At 34.8% G+C, this 20,275-nt stretch overlaps 1 protein-coding gene across 2 annotated transcripts in view; it reads right to left on the minus strand.

Moving 5' to 3' along the window:
• Positions 1-1,479: 1,479 nt before the first annotated feature.
• The window catches only part of TECRL (trans-2,3-enoyl-CoA reductase like), a 72,119-nt gene continuing 53,323 nt past the window's right edge, over positions 1,480-20,275 (minus strand). The window contains exons 9-12 of one of the 2 annotated variants that reach the window (XM_024577665.4): positions 15,985-16,042; positions 3,045-3,130; positions 2,506-2,551; positions 1,480-1,664 (exon numbers count right to left, since the gene is read on the minus strand). In XM_024577665.4, coding sequence (XP_024433433.2) covers positions 1,537-1,664; positions 2,506-2,551; positions 3,045-3,130; positions 15,985-16,042 — 318 coding nt within the window. In that variant the 3' untranslated portion in view covers positions 1,480-1,536. The remainder of the gene's footprint in view (positions 1,665-2,505; positions 2,552-3,044; positions 3,131-15,984; positions 16,043-20,275) is intronic. The other variant, XM_045187437.3, reaches the window with a different exon arrangement.

Below are 20,275 nucleotides of genomic sequence, written 5' to 3' on the forward strand. Positions count from 1 at the left end.
ATAATTACTCCATTGAGGAATTTAAAAGTAGAAGCTGAGGTTAGTGTTTATATTTTTACACTCCTGCTTTAAATTAGTTCCAGCCTTTGTTTGGAACGGTGTACGATCCTCTCCATCCTTGCTGCATCAGAGACCTTCTGGTCCTGCAAAGACGTGCATGGTTCCTAGTTTGGCATCAGTCAGGGTCCAGTCAAGAAAACAGAAAATACTCTTTGTTTTTAATTATCATTTTTACTAAGGCATATTTATCAAGGTAATTAATTACATAGGTCTGTTAGATGAATATGGTTTAATACATTAGAACTTTAGACTTTTGCATGCTTCCACGCTATTTTGCTTAATGGTTGTTAGGGAGAGAGTTTGTTCTTGTCTTCCCCTGTAATATTTTGATACTATATATTTGGGGATAATACTAATGTTTTAAATTGTAGTTTTTGTTATTTCTTGAATAATTAACTCCACATTTTAATAATAAACACCCACAGAATTCATATAGGCTTATCTTCACCAAGGATATTTTGTCAAATGCCTATATAATAAAAGCTTTAATGAAGATATTTTGTTATGTATATTTCTATATCTATAGTATATATTTGAGAATAGGAAAAGCTCTAGAAATGAACCATTCTGAAGAATCCCAATTTTAAAATGATGAAACTAAGAATATCTTTTAAATATTTAACTGGTATATTCATGATTTTTTCAATATCAGCCATTTCCTTGCCAAAATACATGTGAATATTCACATACACACACAAGGCTTGAGAAGATGTAGGAATTTGAAACTGTAAACATGAAGCAGAATTTTTTCACTCTATTTCTCAAAAAATCTCCAATGTTCTCTCTCTTCATCACCATGTACAACTAATTTGAAATGTATATATTTCAATATATATACTCACACATAAATATGATGTATATATACATATAAATATGTTATATATTGAAGTGACCTAGTAAATGCCTAGAGAATATTGTTATAATTTTAGAATTATAGCATACATTGTCTATACTATGAATAAATAAATAAGATACATAGCTATTTATCAGTATTTAACTATGTAATATAGGTAAAAATTTTCACAACAGAGTGACCTAATATAAGACATTAGATTCTTATCAATAACATTTTGAACAACAAAGGAGAAAGTAAATTACTATCAAAGTAGTATGTAAGATTCAAGTGATTTAAGTCTCACAACTTTTAAAACTATTTACTTTAGATTTCAGATATTTTGACTGTCTAAAGAAAATAGGATGAAGTATTTAATGAAGTGAAACTTATTTTTCAAGGGTCAATCCCTTGCAAATATATTGGATGTTATTTTTCATTACTTATGTCTATAATTTCTGTTTTTCATGTGCCTGAAGTTAATTACTCTAAATTTAGTTAGATTACTACTATTTTATAGTTTTACTTAGTAAAATACTGTTGTCTGTGAATTTCTGGAACATAATAGTCAGCCATACTTGACCAAGTCTGATTAGTGAGATTTTGTTTATTTTTTGTACATGAGGTAAGGTCATTTATTTTTCTTACAATAGGAATGGAATCATTGCTGATTTCCTATGCATATAAGAGTTGAATTTCTTCAGATATATCTTATGTTTCTTTTGGGCCCACAAGGACATCTGGATACTCATCAGAAGTGTAAAAATTCCAACTGGAAGAAAAAATAAATAGTTACTTTCTTCTTTCTTATTGCTGTGATGGATGTAGCAAGTTATATTAGGAAAAATGATCATATATTGCTCTTAAAATACTTCTCAAATGTTTTATAGTTTTTCATTTATTGTATTTATTCATATTCATTGCCTAGCTTATATATGTTCAATCATATTTATTTCATGGTTTAATAAACATAGAAAGTACATAGCAGAGATAAAAAATATCTATATATTTTATATCCTGTTGCCCCAAAGTACTTCCAAATAAGGAACTTTTAATCTCCGAATTTTTCAATAACAGCTGTCATATGCATGTAATAACCTCTTCACATATACACACAATTACTTATGATTGACCACACTTATTGCAATTTGAAATTTTGTACAATAGAACAAGAATGGGCACAAATGGCATAACTAATATTTCCTCTAATACATGCAGTTAGTTGAAATCTAGCTTCCTTGCACGCGTTAAAATGCCAGCACCCAAGGTCATACAACCATGCTCTCAGTCGTCCCTTCACAGACACTCACGGGCCCTGAGGAGCTCACACACGTCTGTGCACACACACAAAAGAGACTTTCAGCTTTAATGCATTATTACCACTACTTCCGTATAACTAAATTTTCTGGCTCCAATTAGGCCATGATACATAGAGATGCATAGTACATAATGTTCCATTATATTTTAAAACTACACAGAAATCCAAAATAAAAATAAAAATGAAAGCACAACATCCTTTTGCAAACATGACAAACTTTAGAACTGCGGCAGCATGTGCAGAAACCACTGCTAGAGATGCAGTGACTTCTGTTGCAAATAAATCCCGGTCTTACCTGGCAGCGTTTGTGTCATTACCGTGAAACTGATCCATGATCCAATCTGTGAGATTGAAACATAAGTTAACATGCATGTGTAAGCTAGTAATTTGTTCATGTGTAACTGTAAGTAGGTAATTCGAAACTTAAAACACAGTAGAAAAATTATAGGTAGAAATAAATTTCCCCTAAATTATTTAAGTGTTCAATATGATTAAATCATAAGCAACCTTATAAAATAGTCATAAGAAAATGGATATTGTTCAAAAACTTTTTTTAAAAATCCCAAAACATCTTCAGACATTTTATGAGAAGATTGTAAAATTTTGTTTAAATATAGATAAATATATGTTATAATTATTCTTTTTTCTAGGGAAAATTGCAGCTGAAATGTTCCAATTTTCTACACATATGATAAAAGCAATAGCAATTGATATCTGTCTATGCTATATCTACAGATAAAACACATATGTTATCATATAATAAATGTAAATACACAAACGCATGCATATATTATACCAAATAAAGTTTAAATGTTTACATACATAGCAGCATACCTCATAGGTATAGTTAGGACATGAAACCAGGAAAAACATCCATGTGAAGGGGTTATAATTTGGGCTTGGAAAACAGGCATTAGTTCCTTTTAGAAAAGAGTGTAAAATGTCAGTGTTGCTACATATTGCAAATGTGAACATAGATTTGTTATATGATTCTAAATTCCCAAGAACAGCTGTATACCACATGAAATGCCATCTTATATTTATAGAAACCTATTTCACAAATTACTCAGAAGAGAAGCACCTTTAGATGTTATGACCTTTTGACTCAAACAGAATAACTGTCACTTTCTGACCATGTCTCTAGCTATGCTGCTGTAAAATTACAGAAAACATCATGATAATCAATTCCTTAACAGTTTAAATAAAGTGATGTATAAAAGTTACTTTGAATATCTTAATAGTTGCAGTGGTATTGCATACTGAGATTAATAAATGCATTTTAACATTTGCATGCTTCTTTCTATTCTCATTTAGTGTCAAAGAAGACGATTTTGGCTGAGATTATTAAATACCTCAAACCTCCCTTTCTATTAGCAAAAATCCAATGGGAATTTTATAAGGATATCATTTATATGGAAAAAATTGTAAATATCTCTCATAAAACAATTACAGTAAATATACTTATATTTAATATTCAGAAATACCATATAAATTATTTCTGTTCAGCAATCAGAATTGTTATTCACAGCTCTCATTATCCTTAGCATATTTTCACTTGATTTTTGTTAGTTATTATTTGCCTTTCAATTTTTTTCAGGAAGCATTTTAGATAACAAATTTATAATGATTTCAAGTTGAGATTTGAGCTGTGACATTTGTAAAAGTAAATGTGAATTTTAACATCACTGTTTATTCTCTGTAAAGATTTAATCAGATGAGCACATAAGCTAATCTCTTTCATTATAATTCTAAAGTCATAGTGAAATGTCAGTATGTTTTCAAAATTATAACTATTGTTGAATATCAAAGTAAAAATACATTAGGTTCTATGCAGATTTCATTCGCTGCTCATTTTAAGATAAGGATAAACATGTATGCCATCTAGTATTACAGATTCTCTTGATAACATTTATATAAACAGCTTTGTATAGTGCCCAAATAACCATCAATAAAACATAATAGAGACAAATATTTATGTTATAGCATCTGAATTTCAGAGGTGGAAAATGCATACAAGCTAATCTGGTTGAAAGCCTCTACTTTATGACTGATCTGCTTCTGGAGGTGGTGCATGATCAGGGGTCCACAAATACAAACTTCTTTCCGATGTAGTTTGTAGGCTACAAAAACAATATGTATTGTGACACTCAAATGCATGTGTATACAGATATTGTCTTAAGTGTACATAGTTGCTGTTAATTGTAATTAGAGATGAGATTAGGTATTACTAATTCAGTTCATTCCAATTACATGTTCTCTCAACACGTACTTACTATTTATAATGAAGCTTCTATTAAATGAGAGTCTGAAGACTTTTTTCTTTTTTTACATTGCATTGCTTCACCACCTAAAATTTTCCATCCTAAATGGTTTATTCCACCATTTCAAGCATGCTGCCCACAAAGACCATTCAACTCTCGGCACCCCGATGAAGGTGATGTGGTTAAAGGGAACCGCCTCACTCAAGGTTTCACTCACTTTTTCATTTAGTCTTAATTCAAAATTTGATCAATATGGAAACTCGATGTCTCAATTCTGTACTGCATTGTTATTTTCATCCCAACTTTATAATTTTCCATAGGTGAAACTGAGACTCACATTGATACGGTATTTCTCTTAATTTCCTACCTGAACATGATTTATTTTTCGCATACCAAAAATAAAAACCACTCCCTAACACACTGCTTGACTGCTAATCTCTATCTCATTGTCTGCATCCCACGAAACAAAACCTATAGTAGTTGACACCAGGAGTGGCCCAAAAAGGAGATGCTAGAATGTTATGCTAGAGTTGAATGACGTAGGAGCCTGCAACAGGTACCCACCACATTATAGATGGTTGGTCCACTACAGATAACTGCTGGTTCAAGGTAGCTGTACAAATGTAAAATCATTTACCAGTGGTATTCTGGTGTGTTATACCGTTGGAAGGGAATGCTTTATTAGGTCCAATGAAATTAAGTGGGATTTACTATCGTTGTTCTTGACAAAGGTACCTAAAACTGAAACTGACAATTGACAATTAAAAGCCAACTGTGAAAACTAGAGGATCTCCTTGACACCATACAAAGAAGCTAATTTTCTGAAATGAGGGAAAGGTTGAGAAAGCTGAAGACTAGGTATCTGCAAGAATAGTCAATATCCAAGAATATACAACACAGATCTAAAGCGGGTCAACTAAGTCAAGCTTATCTTCACAAAAAATTGTAATATATAGATTTGTGTTAACTCCTTGAAACTAGGAAGTGGTCCACTCCTTCCTACTAAAAGTTAGCACACTTCTTGCCTAAAGGTAATAGAGAAGCTACCATGTTGCAAGAAAATTCCCTTAGGAACTTTTCCATGCTCCTACTAAACCCATGCTATAGCTTGGACTGTATCTCAATATACCCTACCTGAGATTGTTCTGGGCCTGATAAAGAAAAAAAAAAAGGATTATTTCCCAATGGAGTTGTAGGACCCAGTGAGCATGAACAAGCAAATTACAGGAGAATGTATATGTGACTGGATTTTGAGGGTGCTTAATAAGAAGGCAAAATATAAAATTGGATGAGGTTACATCTATTTTGTTGGAGTACCCTCATGGAATATAGGGTCCTGCTAAGATGGTCCAAACACACTAACGTGTGTTAAAAAAAGCTCTAGTCTCCACTATGGGAGGAAGAAATGTTATAATTCCTATGGTAGGCAAAGAAAGAAGGTATTAAATGGCTGAGAAATGTAAGGATATTAAGTAGATAGTTTATATAAAGCTGAAATCAGATGGACCCTTTCCATGGAAAGGACTTTTTTTTCCCCATGCTCTACATTCCCATATTTTTTCCTATTCCATGGAAGAACCTGAAATATATATCATTTTCCAAAACTATACAACACGTGTTAATGTAAGGACACCACAATCACTAAGATTAGAGTTAGCTTACTGTAGTGCCACTCTGATAGGAAGTGATGATATCTTTGAACTGAGAGGAGCGGCAGTGGATGGGTTAAAGGACCTTTCCACCTCTCCCAAATAAAGCCATTCTAGTTTCAGTGCCTTATTGTCATAAACTAGAATGATCGGTAAGTTCAGAAGAAGCTTGGTCAACAGAACATTGTGGCTGCTTAAAAATACACAATGTACCTGGAGGATAGATTGATGAATTTGTGACAGTATTATGTGTGACTTTAGACAAAGAAAGTTAATGAGAGATTATTAGTCAAGAAACTTGGGGCAGCTGGCTCAATATAAAATAAAAATAACTATTACTTTTCAGTTTTTAGACTTGACCCAGTTTTAAGACACTAAAATCATTGATGGACAGTGTGGGACCCCAGGAAGAGATACTCTACAGCATGAAAGGAGTATAGATGATGATTCTCACTAGAATAACTTCACTAAATGTCTATGGTCATTTGTTTGGGGAACTATACGCTAGTGAAAGTGGGATATCGCTACATTTCAAGGACTATTAGACACAGTGTGTCTTCTGGGTCCAAAGTGGTCATTTCCTCAGCTACAAAAGGAATATTTGGAGTATACACACTTTGTGACAACTTCTACATTGCTTTCTTGAACTTTGGAGCAAAGGCTGTTGCAGTGGGAAAAGCCAAGTGGAAACCTCTGAAATTGCACCCATTCTTCTGTGAATATAAGAAATATTGTACCCCAGGGCATATTAGTGCTCCCCTTAAGATAAGAGGTATGCTTGAGCAATGTTTTCCTTCTTTATCACCATTTAATTAACTTTTATAGGCCCCAACAAAAGCAAAATGAATTTTGGAGGATGACAGTGAAGTATCATGAATTTGGTCAAACATTACCCACCATTGCAATTGATCAGCAGATACAGAATCTTTGCTGGAACTGATTAACCCAAGTTCAGGTAGATGGATATAGCCCCAGAGTTGACTCTTTTTTTTTTCATTTTTATTAAAAGAGGGCCAGAATAGTTTAATTTGTATACAAAATTATAGACTTTCATTTTTTCTAGGACTGTGTTAATAGTCCTATCTCCTGTCAAAGCTCAAGGGGATCCAGACTGGTTGAACATTTCACTAAAAATCACACTCTTGCACTATATCAGCAACATTATGCTATACTACACATACCAGATGAATAAGAAGTGACTAGCATGTGGGGGGCCTTATCAGGATGTGTGGTTTACAGGAGGTGGGGGGAAGCTAATAAACCCTATAAAGTTCTAAGGGCCATTAGTAAAGGTTCTAAGACTACATTATTATGGGCATCTATGGGGAACTGTTCCAAGCATGGGGAATGTGGCCCAGCTACCACTTGGAAAAGCCAGTGGGGAGCGAGGTTGGGGGAGGGCAAGACCCACATCCACGGATAGGTTCTCCCGTGGGGAATCAGGCCCTCATTGTACCTAGGCCGCTTTGAGACTTGCTTTTTGCTAAAACTCCCTCACCCTGAATTGAGGCAGCAAACGTTTACTGCATATCTTTAAAGTAACTTCCTAAAATCTATGCTGAACCTTCCAAGGACCAGTGTAACCAGCTTAACCACTCTTCCCTTTACATTTGCAAATATCTTTCCTCTTTTATGTAATTAGCAACACCCTCTCCTTTGTTTTCTGTAAACTCCTAAAGTTCAGTAAATGAGAATCATCCTCAATGAAATGTGCCCAGAAAAGCAATAAAAGCCTGTCAAGGCAAGGGTCGGGGTGCTCTCCTCTTGAGAGAGTGCCCGCACCATCCCTTTTCCTCCACAGGACTCGGTAGTCCGTGTGTATTTGTCTATTGCTGCCACAACACAGGATCCTGCGGGCTGGGATCCGCACCAGGCGTCACTTCAAAAATCAGAGGAAATATACTGCAATTTACACTTCCCACCATGCAAGAAGCAAAATCATTTTTGGCCTCTTCCATTAGGGGGTATTGTATTAAATGCCAGGAAACTCTGCTCTGAACCATATACCATGTAGCACAAAAAGCTACAATAGTTTAGCAATGTTTAAGGCAGAAAATTGCAGCAGTCTTAAGTTTTAGTGCAAGGACTCCTGTACTTGGGTAGACTTGCTATATTAAACATCAATCGTGGGAAAAGATAATGTGTGAAACCCTGGTATTCTGGAGCAAGGCCATATCCTTTTTGGTGGAGAATTATAGTTATTTGAAAAAATAGTCCTGGGATGCTGCTGAGGCCTGGTAAAAATTCAGATACTACTCTAGGAACCCCAATCACCATGTGGTCCTGCATGCAACATAAGCTAAGTTCTGTTAGACATGCCAAGTCAGAGGTTGGGTGAGACCAGCAATAATGCATTGTAAGATAGAAATGGACTATTCAGAGTGAAACATACATAGGACAAATAGGGTACAAGCAAGCTGCATTGGCATGAATTCTAGACAACCATATTAACTACCAATGTTGAGCCAATGTGTCCCTTTTAAGTCACACATGGGGCCACTGTAGGTATACTTTAAACCCAGCTGAAAAAGGAGGAAGAGCCTGAGCTTAGTGCAAGAATGTGTTGACTGATATGTGGTATAAACCAAAGAAATGCATGGCAGCTACATATAGTCATAGTCAACTGTCACCTTAAAAGCCAATAGTGAGGAGGGTGGGATTTCCCCAATGGGCAGAGTTTCTGGAGTTGAAAGAGATGTATTCATAGCCTACAATATACACAGAATCATGTGTTATGTCAAATGAACAAACAAATCAGGAATGTCCATGAATATAAGTGTGGATATGAAGTGTGAAGATTTTTGTATCGCAAGTCAATGCCCAAGAAGAAGCATCTATAATAAAAGAGAAAATATACATCAGGTAGAAGCGATAAGTCAGTCAGGCAATATCAGCCAGTCTCTGTTACCGATTACTCCTGTGCTGGTACACGGGTGCCTGAGTGGAGTGTGGCCACAAGGATGAAAGCTGTGCTTGGGCTCCATGGCATGGGCACCGTCTTACCTGGGCAGATTTAGCTACTACTGCTTCCAAATGTTCAAACTGCTAGCAACAAAAACAACAGTAACACCATAGTAAGCCACCATTTCTCACAGAGAATATAAGTAGATTATTTACTGAACCTCATCTGTTGTAAGAAGGAGCACCAATTCATACTGCAGGAAAAGACACAGACTTTGTGATTGAGATGGGGGGGCGGTTCTGAGTCAGTCCTATTAGCTGAGAGCTTACACAGTATTTGAACAATTAACACATAGCCTTCATAGCATACTGTTAGTTTAAGCAATCCACTTTCAAAAAGGAGGTATAAGAATAGGCCCACAACATGAAAACTTCTAATGTGAAATCCAATATCATTAAGAAATTGCTAACCTGATGTTTAGCTAACCCACTGGATTTAATGGAATGTTCTGTTAAAGTCATTACTGAAGTGCTGTCTTAGAGGCAAGCTACACCTTTAAATCAATAATAAACCATAACTTTGAGTTGAATGGGGATCTTCCTGTGACCCATGACAAAACATTATCCATTTGTGAAGAAGGGTTCAAGTCTGAAGACCCTGGAACCACGAAAAAGTAATGTTATGCTATTGTTGAAAAAGTAATAGACACTCATCTTGAAGAGGAGGTACACCTGCTGTTATACAATAAGGTAAGGAGAGTATTTTTTGCAACTAGTACCTGGACATTCTTGGTACTCCCTTGGCCCATCAACAAGGACCACATCTACACCCTGATAAGAACATAGAGACAGGATTTCAGACACTTGAGATGAAGGTCTACATCACAGTAACAGATAATTCCTGAGAGGTTAAATGTGCCAAGTGAAGTGGAAGGGACTCTAGGAGTATATGGAGAAGGGAAATGGTGCAAATTAGCTGTTATACCAAGAACGTGTGGAGTGGTGAGGCTGTGTAATTTCCCACTAAAATGTCTCTTTTAATTTCCCACAAATAGAAAAGTCCACTGGCTGCTCCCCAAAAGTATACAGAGAAGTGAATCTGTGAAGTAGAGGAGGGGATTGTGAAGGATGCCATGATTTGCTGCCAAGATACCCATCATGAATGATGAATTTATTCCAAAATTGCTGAGGGTGCTGCTGTAAGAAAACTTTCAACTGTCTGAACCTCTGAGAGGTTGGCCTTAATTAAAGAGAGTTGCCTTATCCAACACCATTCACCCATCTCAGAGAGACCCAAATTCAATTTACCTTTCCTATGGTCATTCCAACTTCAGAAAATTCTAAAGGCTTTCCCTAGCATCAGATGTTATTACTGGTAGATAGTATGTCTGGAGTGCTGGGGAGTCTCCCCCATTGGCCAAGATGGCAGCAGAGGGAGGTTCTTATGCTGAACACACAGAAAGCTAGAAATATCAATCCATAGGGTGTGAGTACAAAAATCCAGCATGATAATTGGATAGAGAGAAAGCCCTCCCACCCCACTTTCAGCACCAGATTGGGAATGAGACTAGGGGAAAGGCAGACACATACACCAAAGAAGTCAAAATGGCACATGGGGAGGTGCTGGACCAAAGAGGCCTATCAGTTTAGCCTGGGGAAGAGAGGGATTGGTGGAGGTGGATGGACCCCAAAGTTCATGAAAATTTGGAAAGTTGATTGGTCATATTGAGAAAACACCTGTCTCTTCCCACACCCAAGCTAATATAAACATAGGGAAACAAAGGCACATGGACTCATATAACATTCATGCTTGTGACCTGAACATACATGGTACATTCTCCAGTTCTCTCCATGGGCCATGTGGCTGCTAAGGCCACATGGCTGATGAATTCCAGTGAGCGGTCTTTCTGTTTCTCTTGTCCACCTGGGGGTGAACTCACTGGTATATTCAGGCTCTCTCCTAGTGATAGGGGACTCAAGAGTTGGAAAATTTTAGTTTAAGTTAAATAGTTATAAGGCTAGTAAATAAAGCATATGTGAAAGCTTTTGCTTCAGAAACTACAGATAAGGCCCATTCTGGCTCCTGGGAGAGAGAGCCGACCTCCTGGAGCACTGCTGAAGACCACCAGCTGCGGACAAGTGGAGCCATCTGGGCCATTGTGTTCTAGGAAGAGACAGACAACCACCTGCCCCTGGGAAGAGCTAAATGCCTAGGGCAACGATACCGCAGTTTTTTAATCTAATTTTCCCTGAATTTCAAACCCCCTCACCACACTTTGTTCTCTGTTATAAAAGTGCTGACGTGGAAGGAAATGTAAAATGGTCCATTAAGGTATGAACCTGCCTTCTTCTCAGATTGCCAGCCATCTGAATAAAGCACCCATAAAGATTCAATCCCAGCCTCTGCTTATTGGGTTTGGTATGTGACAGGCAGCCTATACACTGGTGTCTTTTCTGAATTTCACTAGGTGTGTGAGATATTGTAGCCCTAGCAGCCATGTGGACCATGGTCACGCAGGCTCCTTACTCAAGCTCCAGGAGGGATTCTGAAATGAACAGCGGCCAGGAATAAGCTAAGCTACCTGGATCGGGACTATGATGGCTTAGCAGCTGCCTGTGGACTCCAAAGGACTCTACTTCAAACTGTAGCAGTAACTCTGCACACTGGCTTTTATCTTGGTTTGCAGTGCAGATGGGCTTTGAGATGGGAGTTCACCATTCTCCCAGATCACACAGCACCTGAAAAAATCTCTCTCTCTTTTTTTTTTGCACAAGCATCTGCCTCACAAGTTTGACTTTTGTGGTAACAAGAAGTTGAAAACCCAGTCATTTGTTTGGTTACAAAGTGACTGAAGCCCTGTTTGAGACAGCATCACAACAACATCTACCACTAGAAAAAAATATGTATTTCTTTTTTTTCATACATTTTAAAATGCTTTCTAAATCTTATCCTGTATCAATTTGGGTGTCCTAAGAACACATTTTGACACCTTGTTTAAACACGCAATATGAAATGGTTCCCCTACCATAATTTATGCCTAAAGCAAATCTGAGACAGATGTTACTACTACAAACTTCAATTAATATGTAAGTGGGGAAATAACAATCCAACAGCAGCAGATACTAATGTGGATCTGACAAGGTACTGATACTTGTATAAGGATTTTATGCAAGGGAAAATAATGTATTGAATGTGTAGATAACTAGAATTCATCAGCAGAAGATGAGGGCCTATTTTTAGAAAATATCTGAGACCAGATTCATCAAAACACTAGGTATGGAAATTCAAATGAAATGATCTGAAATAGTAGGACGGATGCTTTGCTTAGAAGGCACTGCTTTGAGGAGAGGAAACAGTAGTCTATGAATGCAGCTCAGGTGGGGCAGACAGTGTCTGGAGGTTTGCAGGGTAAGGAAAGAAGGACACAGTTCTAGGAATTAAGGAATTCAAAATACAAAAGAATATGTAGAGAATCAAAAGACACAATGAACCCTTCATTCCTTCCAGATGACACCTTATGCTTTACACACTTCACTTCAATCATCGTTTATAAAAACAATTGCTCTTTCTTCTCAAGGACAATCTATGTACTTAAAAATGAACATAATTTAATCAATATTCATTTAAAGTTCCTATGTGAATAAAATAGAATATGAGAAACTTCCTTCTCTTCCTGCTAAAAAATAACCTCACAAAGAGAAAATCAATAAAATTTTTAACAGAATACATATAACCAGAAGTATTTGCAGATATGAAAGAATATAACCATTAAGAAATCCCAAAACTCAAAATACATATGAACAAAAGAGCAAGGAAGGAAAAGGAGTGGATTGTGCAAAAAAAAAGTAGAAAAAGAAAAAAGCCATCTCAGTAATATTGAACACATTTAATTTTATCTAAGGATGGAATGTTCAATAGAATACAGGCCATTAAGTAAATGAACAAAATCAACCAAAAATAAGAATAAACTGAAGTTAAAAATAGAAAGTGATAAATACATAAGATAGTGAGGAAAATATAATATAACATACTCTTCACCCCATACTCCCACAGTCCAAAATGTAATGAAATGAATTTTAAATCTATGATCCAAAAAAACTTTCTAGAACTAAATTTTAAAAAATCCATAAAACAACCTACTAGATAATTACAACATGTCCCTGGAAAAATTGTGGTGGAATTTTCAATTCTAATATACACCCTACACAATTAATAAACTTTAGTAGTAAAGAAAAAGTTTTCTGGATTCTTCAGACAAAAAAAAAATGTCCATTAAGAAAGCAGAGAAGATTAGATTGGCATCTGATTTCTCCAGAGCAACATGGATACTGGATATGGTAAACACACATATACAAGGTATTTTCTCATGAATAATTTCAAAGTCATGTGTGATTTTTGAAACATAATGACTTAAATTTTTCTATTTAAATAATGACACCATATTCCAGGTAGATGGAGAAACTTAAGCAAGGTCATATTGCTGGAGGGTCGCAGTCAAGACTAAAACGTGTGATATTTATAAATTTCTCAATGTTAGCAATTCTATAGGAGTGTACTGTGCTTTGCTCCAACATAAAAAAATAGACCATCAGTTTTTCATGTGGGTTTCATCATATATATCGAAACAGAATTCAGTAGACCTTTTAATTTGAATCAGATAAAAATGACATTTAATATCTTATAAAATGTAGGCTTTAGTTTTATACACATTCAAACAAGCCGCAATAGCACTTTATACAAATAGAAATAACAAACCAAATTTGATTTGTCTGTAAATTTTTTCTGCCATGAAAGTAATTTTCAAATCATATGGGAGTTGCTTTCAATATTCACATACATAGTAACATAACTTATATTATTGATACTCAATAAAATTAAGTAGTTATTACAGTGTTATTGAATGTTGTAATATGAACCATGTTATTACATTACAATATTTTTCATGTATTTGCAAATATTCTAGTGTAATAAAATTTATTTGCAATGCTAGGTATTTCATTATATGTAACTGTTTCCTGCAAAGTGTGTCCTATGTTTCGTCAGCCCGCCAGAAATGTTTATAGCAAGAAAATGTTAGGAAATCCAGATAAACATTAAAACATACTTGCAGAGACAAATGCATCTTTGCATTCTCAGTTGCATTGATGACAACAAGAAGGGCAGGCTCTACCACTGCTTTCTGGAATGTACAATTAATGCACGTAGAGTGTAACTAAGGGTTTTGTGAATCCCTGTGTGTAACTGAACCTGAATAGGAGGATTGATGTACTCAAAATGTCTTTAAATAATATAGACTCTATTTTTTTTCAAATATCTTCAACTAATGACCAAATTCCACATGTTCTCCTAAGCATTGTTTGTATCAATCATTGTGCAAATTAGATCAAGACTGGGCACTAACCTAAGTAATCTGGATGTTCATCAATGGATCTCATACTGCCTCACTTTTTAATCATGTGTTTATTTTTTCACAATTTAAGGTGAGATTTTTGTTCAGGGTGTATGTAGGGGGAGAGGGTGGGTGTGTACACTCACCCATTTCTTTAGAGAAACCACTACATTTTATTATTGTTACTCTATAATGCTGCCCAAATTCTATTGCCACATTATTCTATTACAGCTGCCCAAATTTTACCTTTGTCCTCCTCTGTCCAGCCCACCACCCATTCCCAGTCAATCCCCACACCACTGTCCATGTCCATGGGTCATTGATACCCATTTAGAGCATAAATTTAGTTCAAATATTTGGAAAACTTAGGCATTAAGAGTATTGGGGCATATCATACATAGTTCCAACTATTGCTATTTGTCACTCAAAAATTATTTCCTTAATTAAGTATAGTTTTTGTACAATCTAATGTTGGTTATATTCATTTCATGTGTACAATATAGTGATTCAAAATTTTTATACCAAGGTCTGTACAGAAAAAGCCCAGCCACGGTTAATATAATGAGAATGGTTTGTGTGGTATCAATGTAACCCAGAAGCCAAGGAGAGTGGACTGGAATGAGCATGTGTGAACAATGATGACTTCACTGTACTAGTCAGTGGGGGCAGTAGACGCTGTTGAGTGAGCATGTGTACTGTGTGGCCATCACATTCAAAATGACTGAGTGAGTAAAACAATGAACCTGCATCATATTTTGTGTTAAGCTTGAACATTCCTTCTCAGAAACTATTCAGATTGTGCAATGAGTGCAACATAAATAAAAATATAGCACAAAGGCTCCAAAGACAGTTGAGATTTTATTGAAAGTGATTCATGTTCTGGAAGGCTTGCAACAAGTAGAGCACCTGATAATGTTGAATGTGTGTGGGCTGCCAATCAACGAAGATCAGTTACTCACAGTGTTAGAACTAGAAGCTGATCTGGGAATTCCAAAAATTAATGTGTCCAAGATTTTGATGCAGAATCTTGGGATGAAACATGTCATGGCAAAATTCATTCCACAATTCAGGAAAACACAATGGGGCAGCTGATGACGATTCCAAAAAAAGGATTTTGCAGAATTTTGAACAGTGGAAGAGACACTAGGAGAACCGTGTGAGGTCCCAAGTGCCTACTTTGAAGGGGATTAAGGTGTCATGTACAATATCTCTTGTGTCTTGTATCTTTTTCAATAAAGGTCTCTATTTTTCATATTGCATGGCTGGATACTTTCTGAAGAGGCCTGGAACATTACAAGGTTATCACCCTGCTAATTCTAGTAATTAACTGCTATCATGTAAACTTATCCCAGCATTATTGAATATATTCCCCTCTTCACTCATACCCCACCCCCTCCCTTCTGGTCACCATCCCTTGGTTGCTGTTTTTCTGAGTCTGTTTTTGTTTTGTTTAATTGTATTTTACATTCCACATATAAGCAAAACTATATAGTATTTGTATTTTTATTTAAGACTTTAAAAATAATTATTATCACAATTCAGCCTAAAGAAGATTAAAATAAAAGAGACTTACCTGAGTGATTGGGATGAGCCAAAACTACATTGATGAAATGATTTCCAGCTTCACAAATCTGCAAAATATTTTATTTTTTAGTGTGGTATACCTGTGCCTGTTAAAAATGTTTCTGGTAGATATGTAACAATCCATGTGATACACTAATCCCAAAGATTCAATAGATATGTTATTTCTCTAAATGTAAGGAGGGAAAATTTGCATCCTCACAATAAACGAAGTTGTTTGTGGGCATATATAGAACCAAAATAATGTCACATTGACTTAGAAATTCTGAAGATATTATTCACTCTGTTTGATAACTAGGTTCCAGTTGGTTGATGAATCAAGCCATGCCGATCATCTCTTTTGTATTTGTCATGGGGGTACATTTTTATGTCATGAAGGAACAAGTCACGATGCTGAACATAAACTTGATATAGTTGTGCATATTCTAAATTTATTAACACAGTAGGAACCTTTCTTCTGCGAGGCTGGTAGTTTGATTCTCAGCTGGTTTTAGCTCAGCTTGCACAACCCTTTTTGAGCCGCGCTGTCCCACACAGACACCGGCTGTGTATCTGTTTTCAGATGCTTTGCTCATGTACATCTGCTAGTTGTCCTTGTTAGTAGGCAATTATGACCCTCTAAGAAGCACAAGCCTTTCTAAAGTCTCCTGGGACTAATGTTCCAAAACTGAAACATACATCGTTGGAATGTAAGACCCTTTTCTCTGGCTGCCATACACATCTTAAACTATTTAACACAAAGTATATACTCAACATAGAAATATTGTGTTTTTAAAAATAGGTTGTGTTACCCAAAATTATGACTGTGTAGAGTCATTCAGTTTTCACTATAATATATTCTTTTTAATTCAGTGCCTTTGATGTTATTAATCTCTTAGCATATAACTGATTTTGTTCTTTTTTGTTTCAGCATTTTGGTATGCATTTATTCACATATAAAATTATTCCTAGATCTGTAGAAGATACTCCTACTTTCTCCTTATTAAATGCAAAGCTAAATTTTGAATTTTTAGACAATGATTTTATCCTGGAAATCATTTATGTATCAGTGCAGCGAAGATGGGGGCTTTGGTTGGATGGAGTTGTTGGAATGCAGCATCTTTCACTCATACTTTAAGTGATTTAGATATTTCAAATTTCATTTCTTCATCTAAACACTAATATAAATTCTTGTCTCATAGATATTAAATGATGACTAAAAAAAATCAAATACTGGTATAAACTGTTCAATAAAATTATGATGATAATTTTAGTTACCAATATCAACAATAGAAACTTTTTCAGGAAATTAGTCTACATTCAACTCACTTCTCTAAATTTCTGTCTCACAGATTGTCGACACTACACTTAATTGCCAAATTAATTATTATATGTTTGGTTCTCATATCTGTTGCTCATCTCTCAGTCCAGACACCTTGTCATACTTATTTTCATCACTCACAGTACCAGTCAAAAAATGTGATATGTGATTTAAAATATTTATTAATAAGAAATTAACATATCAGATATTTTGGACAAAATTACCTATTAGAAAATATGTTTTTCTTCTGGTAAAACACATTTACTTTAAGATTATCAATATTTTATGTTCACTCAACCATCAAAGTATTTTCTTCTTTCTACTTATCACAACAGAACTAAGTAATAAAACATGAATCTTCTACTTAAAGTATGAGCCATGAATAATATAGCATTTTTGTTTTGGTTAGTTCAATACTGTAGCCTTATACTAATGTCAAAATTTATATTAGGTGTTTTTCTCCCAGCCCAATCAGTAGGTAATAGTGATGAAATCCTTATCTATCTATTTATCTATCCATATTCTTGGTATGTGGAGAAAAAAAAAACACCAACTATAGTTATATGCCTAGAGATGCTTAGTTTATCAGCAACTAACTTAACAACTCCCTCTGATTTTCAAGAGCAATTGTGACTATTTGTAATTTTCATCTTAAGAATTACCTTTAAAATTCTGGGGAATAAGTGGGTCCAACACAGTCTGCAATACTAATTGACCGAGACTAGAAGTGGTTGATATAATTTCCTCTTGGTGTAGGGCTCAATACGATTAGAAAATTCAGTTACTGCTACAAACTCAATATACGGGTCCAACTCTGATTAAAATTCCAGGGGCACATTAAACGCGGAACAGTAATTCTTAGGATGATTTACACATTTCTCCTGAGTTGATTCTTAACTAAAGTTAGATGGATTCACTTGGCATACTATATGTTACCAAACAATTTAATAAATAAAGTTTGGAGGCATTTCCTATCATAAAGTTTGATTTTACATTATTTCAATTTTAAATTAATTTAAATAATAACATATATGGGTGCTATGTTTATAAAATATGTATAGCCCCTATGTAACAAAAATGGTAGATTATAGCTATTAAGTATACAGGAATGTAAGAAAAATACTAAGGAAACATGTCTGCATTTATTAAGACAGAAATAATATTAAAATATTATATACAAGAGCCATTTTTTCATTATAGTAGTAGAACACATTAATTTGAATTTGTTTTGCTCATGCACAAGTAAGCAATTTCTGACTATTTCATTTTTTACAAAAATATGTAATAAAAAAGTTTATATTTTATAAATACATCAAGGTCAGAAAAGCAACCCAGGGACATTGTCAGACCCGCCTTAGTTGTAAACAACAGGACGGTTTAGATTTTAAAGTCGCTACGAGTCTGTCGCCCAGCACTGTGAATGCACTTAGCCCTGCTGCACTGTGCACCGAGTGGACTCAATTTCGTGGTGCTCGGGATTGTTTTAACCACCATTAAAAATAATAAGGTTGCTAAGGAGGTGTTTTTAGTGATAAAAAACTTTAAAGTAATAATTAATGAAAATTTAAATAGTCTTTACATTCGGATGCATATGAGGGCTTAAAGAAAATAAAATACTATTCATTTTTGCTTATTTTACTTAATCTTTATTGAGTAATTTGACTACTTGTCACTTCACACTAGCATTCGTTTGAAAAATTACAAGGTGTTAAGGATTCAGTAGTCCATTCCGTATTCTTCAAAAGAATCATTATATGGATAAATATGAGATATGAAATTGTCAGCTAATATAATTGAAAAAATCACAATGTTTACACATGAATATCACCTTTTTCTTAAATGGTTTCATTTAGAAAGTAAACAAAAATACTTTTACTTTTTTCACGCCCCTCTGTTTCTGACATTTCAATTTTATTTTTAATCAGTACTACTAAGTATTTAACAAAATACAGTGCGGGGGTGTCAATTTAATAGTCCACAAAGGATGTGATTAAAATATGGAAGAGTTGTATCACCTATTACATTATGCTCTACATTTTTCTTCTGAAAATACCCACCATTAAATCTCAATGTCCCCAGACTGATAATGTGATTGGATCAGAATATATGGAATTTCATCATGAAAGCAGCTTTTTTTTTTTACTACCTCGTCGGTTGCATGCTGTTTTGGGGGCAAGAATACCAAATACCAATGATCAAATCTGATCAAACCAAGAGAGTAGAGGGAGGGTTACTGCAGAGATCCATTTTCACATAATTTATATATTATTATTCCTCCCAAAATTCATTAAGTTAAACTTTCTCTACTTTAAATACATGAAAGTGATGTTTTCATAGAACAAAATCCAAACAGCCTGATACATAACTTGTAGACATCAAGTAGTAGAATCTGTCATCTATCTTTGTAAAATCATTTGGGTTTCCACAGCAAAAACAAACCTCTATGATCTTACAATACACATGGGTGGGAAAAACTAAGTTTACAGTTGTATGTGACATAGTTTGTTCTTGTATTATTATTTATTAATTATTGTAATATTTATTATTATTAACCTACTTTGCTTACTTCTGTATTTACAGAAATGAAAATAATCTGCCTTATTTCTGCATATATCTGTTCCCCTCACAGTTTTATATGTATAACTATTAGTATTATTATTAATTATTGGCAAAGCTAATATCTTATCATTTTATCATTTGAGCAATGCGATAGTCTTTTTATTAATGTATTTAAAAATATAGAATCAGTAAGGAAGTGAGATGTGGGATGGGTGGAGGGGTGCAAGGGAGGAAAATGAGAGAACTGTAATAGCATAAAATAAAATATTTAACACTAATAATAAAAACTTAAAATGTAGAATCTGCTAAACTGTTTCTAACTCATAATCTGGTTTGTTCTGAATTCAGTCATTTTTTTATTTTCTCTATTTATGATAATATTAACAATAATTATGACTGTTATTTTATTTATTTTACTGAATCA

The sequence above is a fragment of the Desmodus rotundus genome, chromosome 4, assembly GCF_022682495.2.
Source record: "Desmodus rotundus isolate HL8 chromosome 4, HLdesRot8A.1, whole genome shotgun sequence".
NCBI classification, from domain to species: Eukaryota; Metazoa; Chordata; class Mammalia; order Chiroptera; family Phyllostomidae; genus Desmodus; species Desmodus rotundus.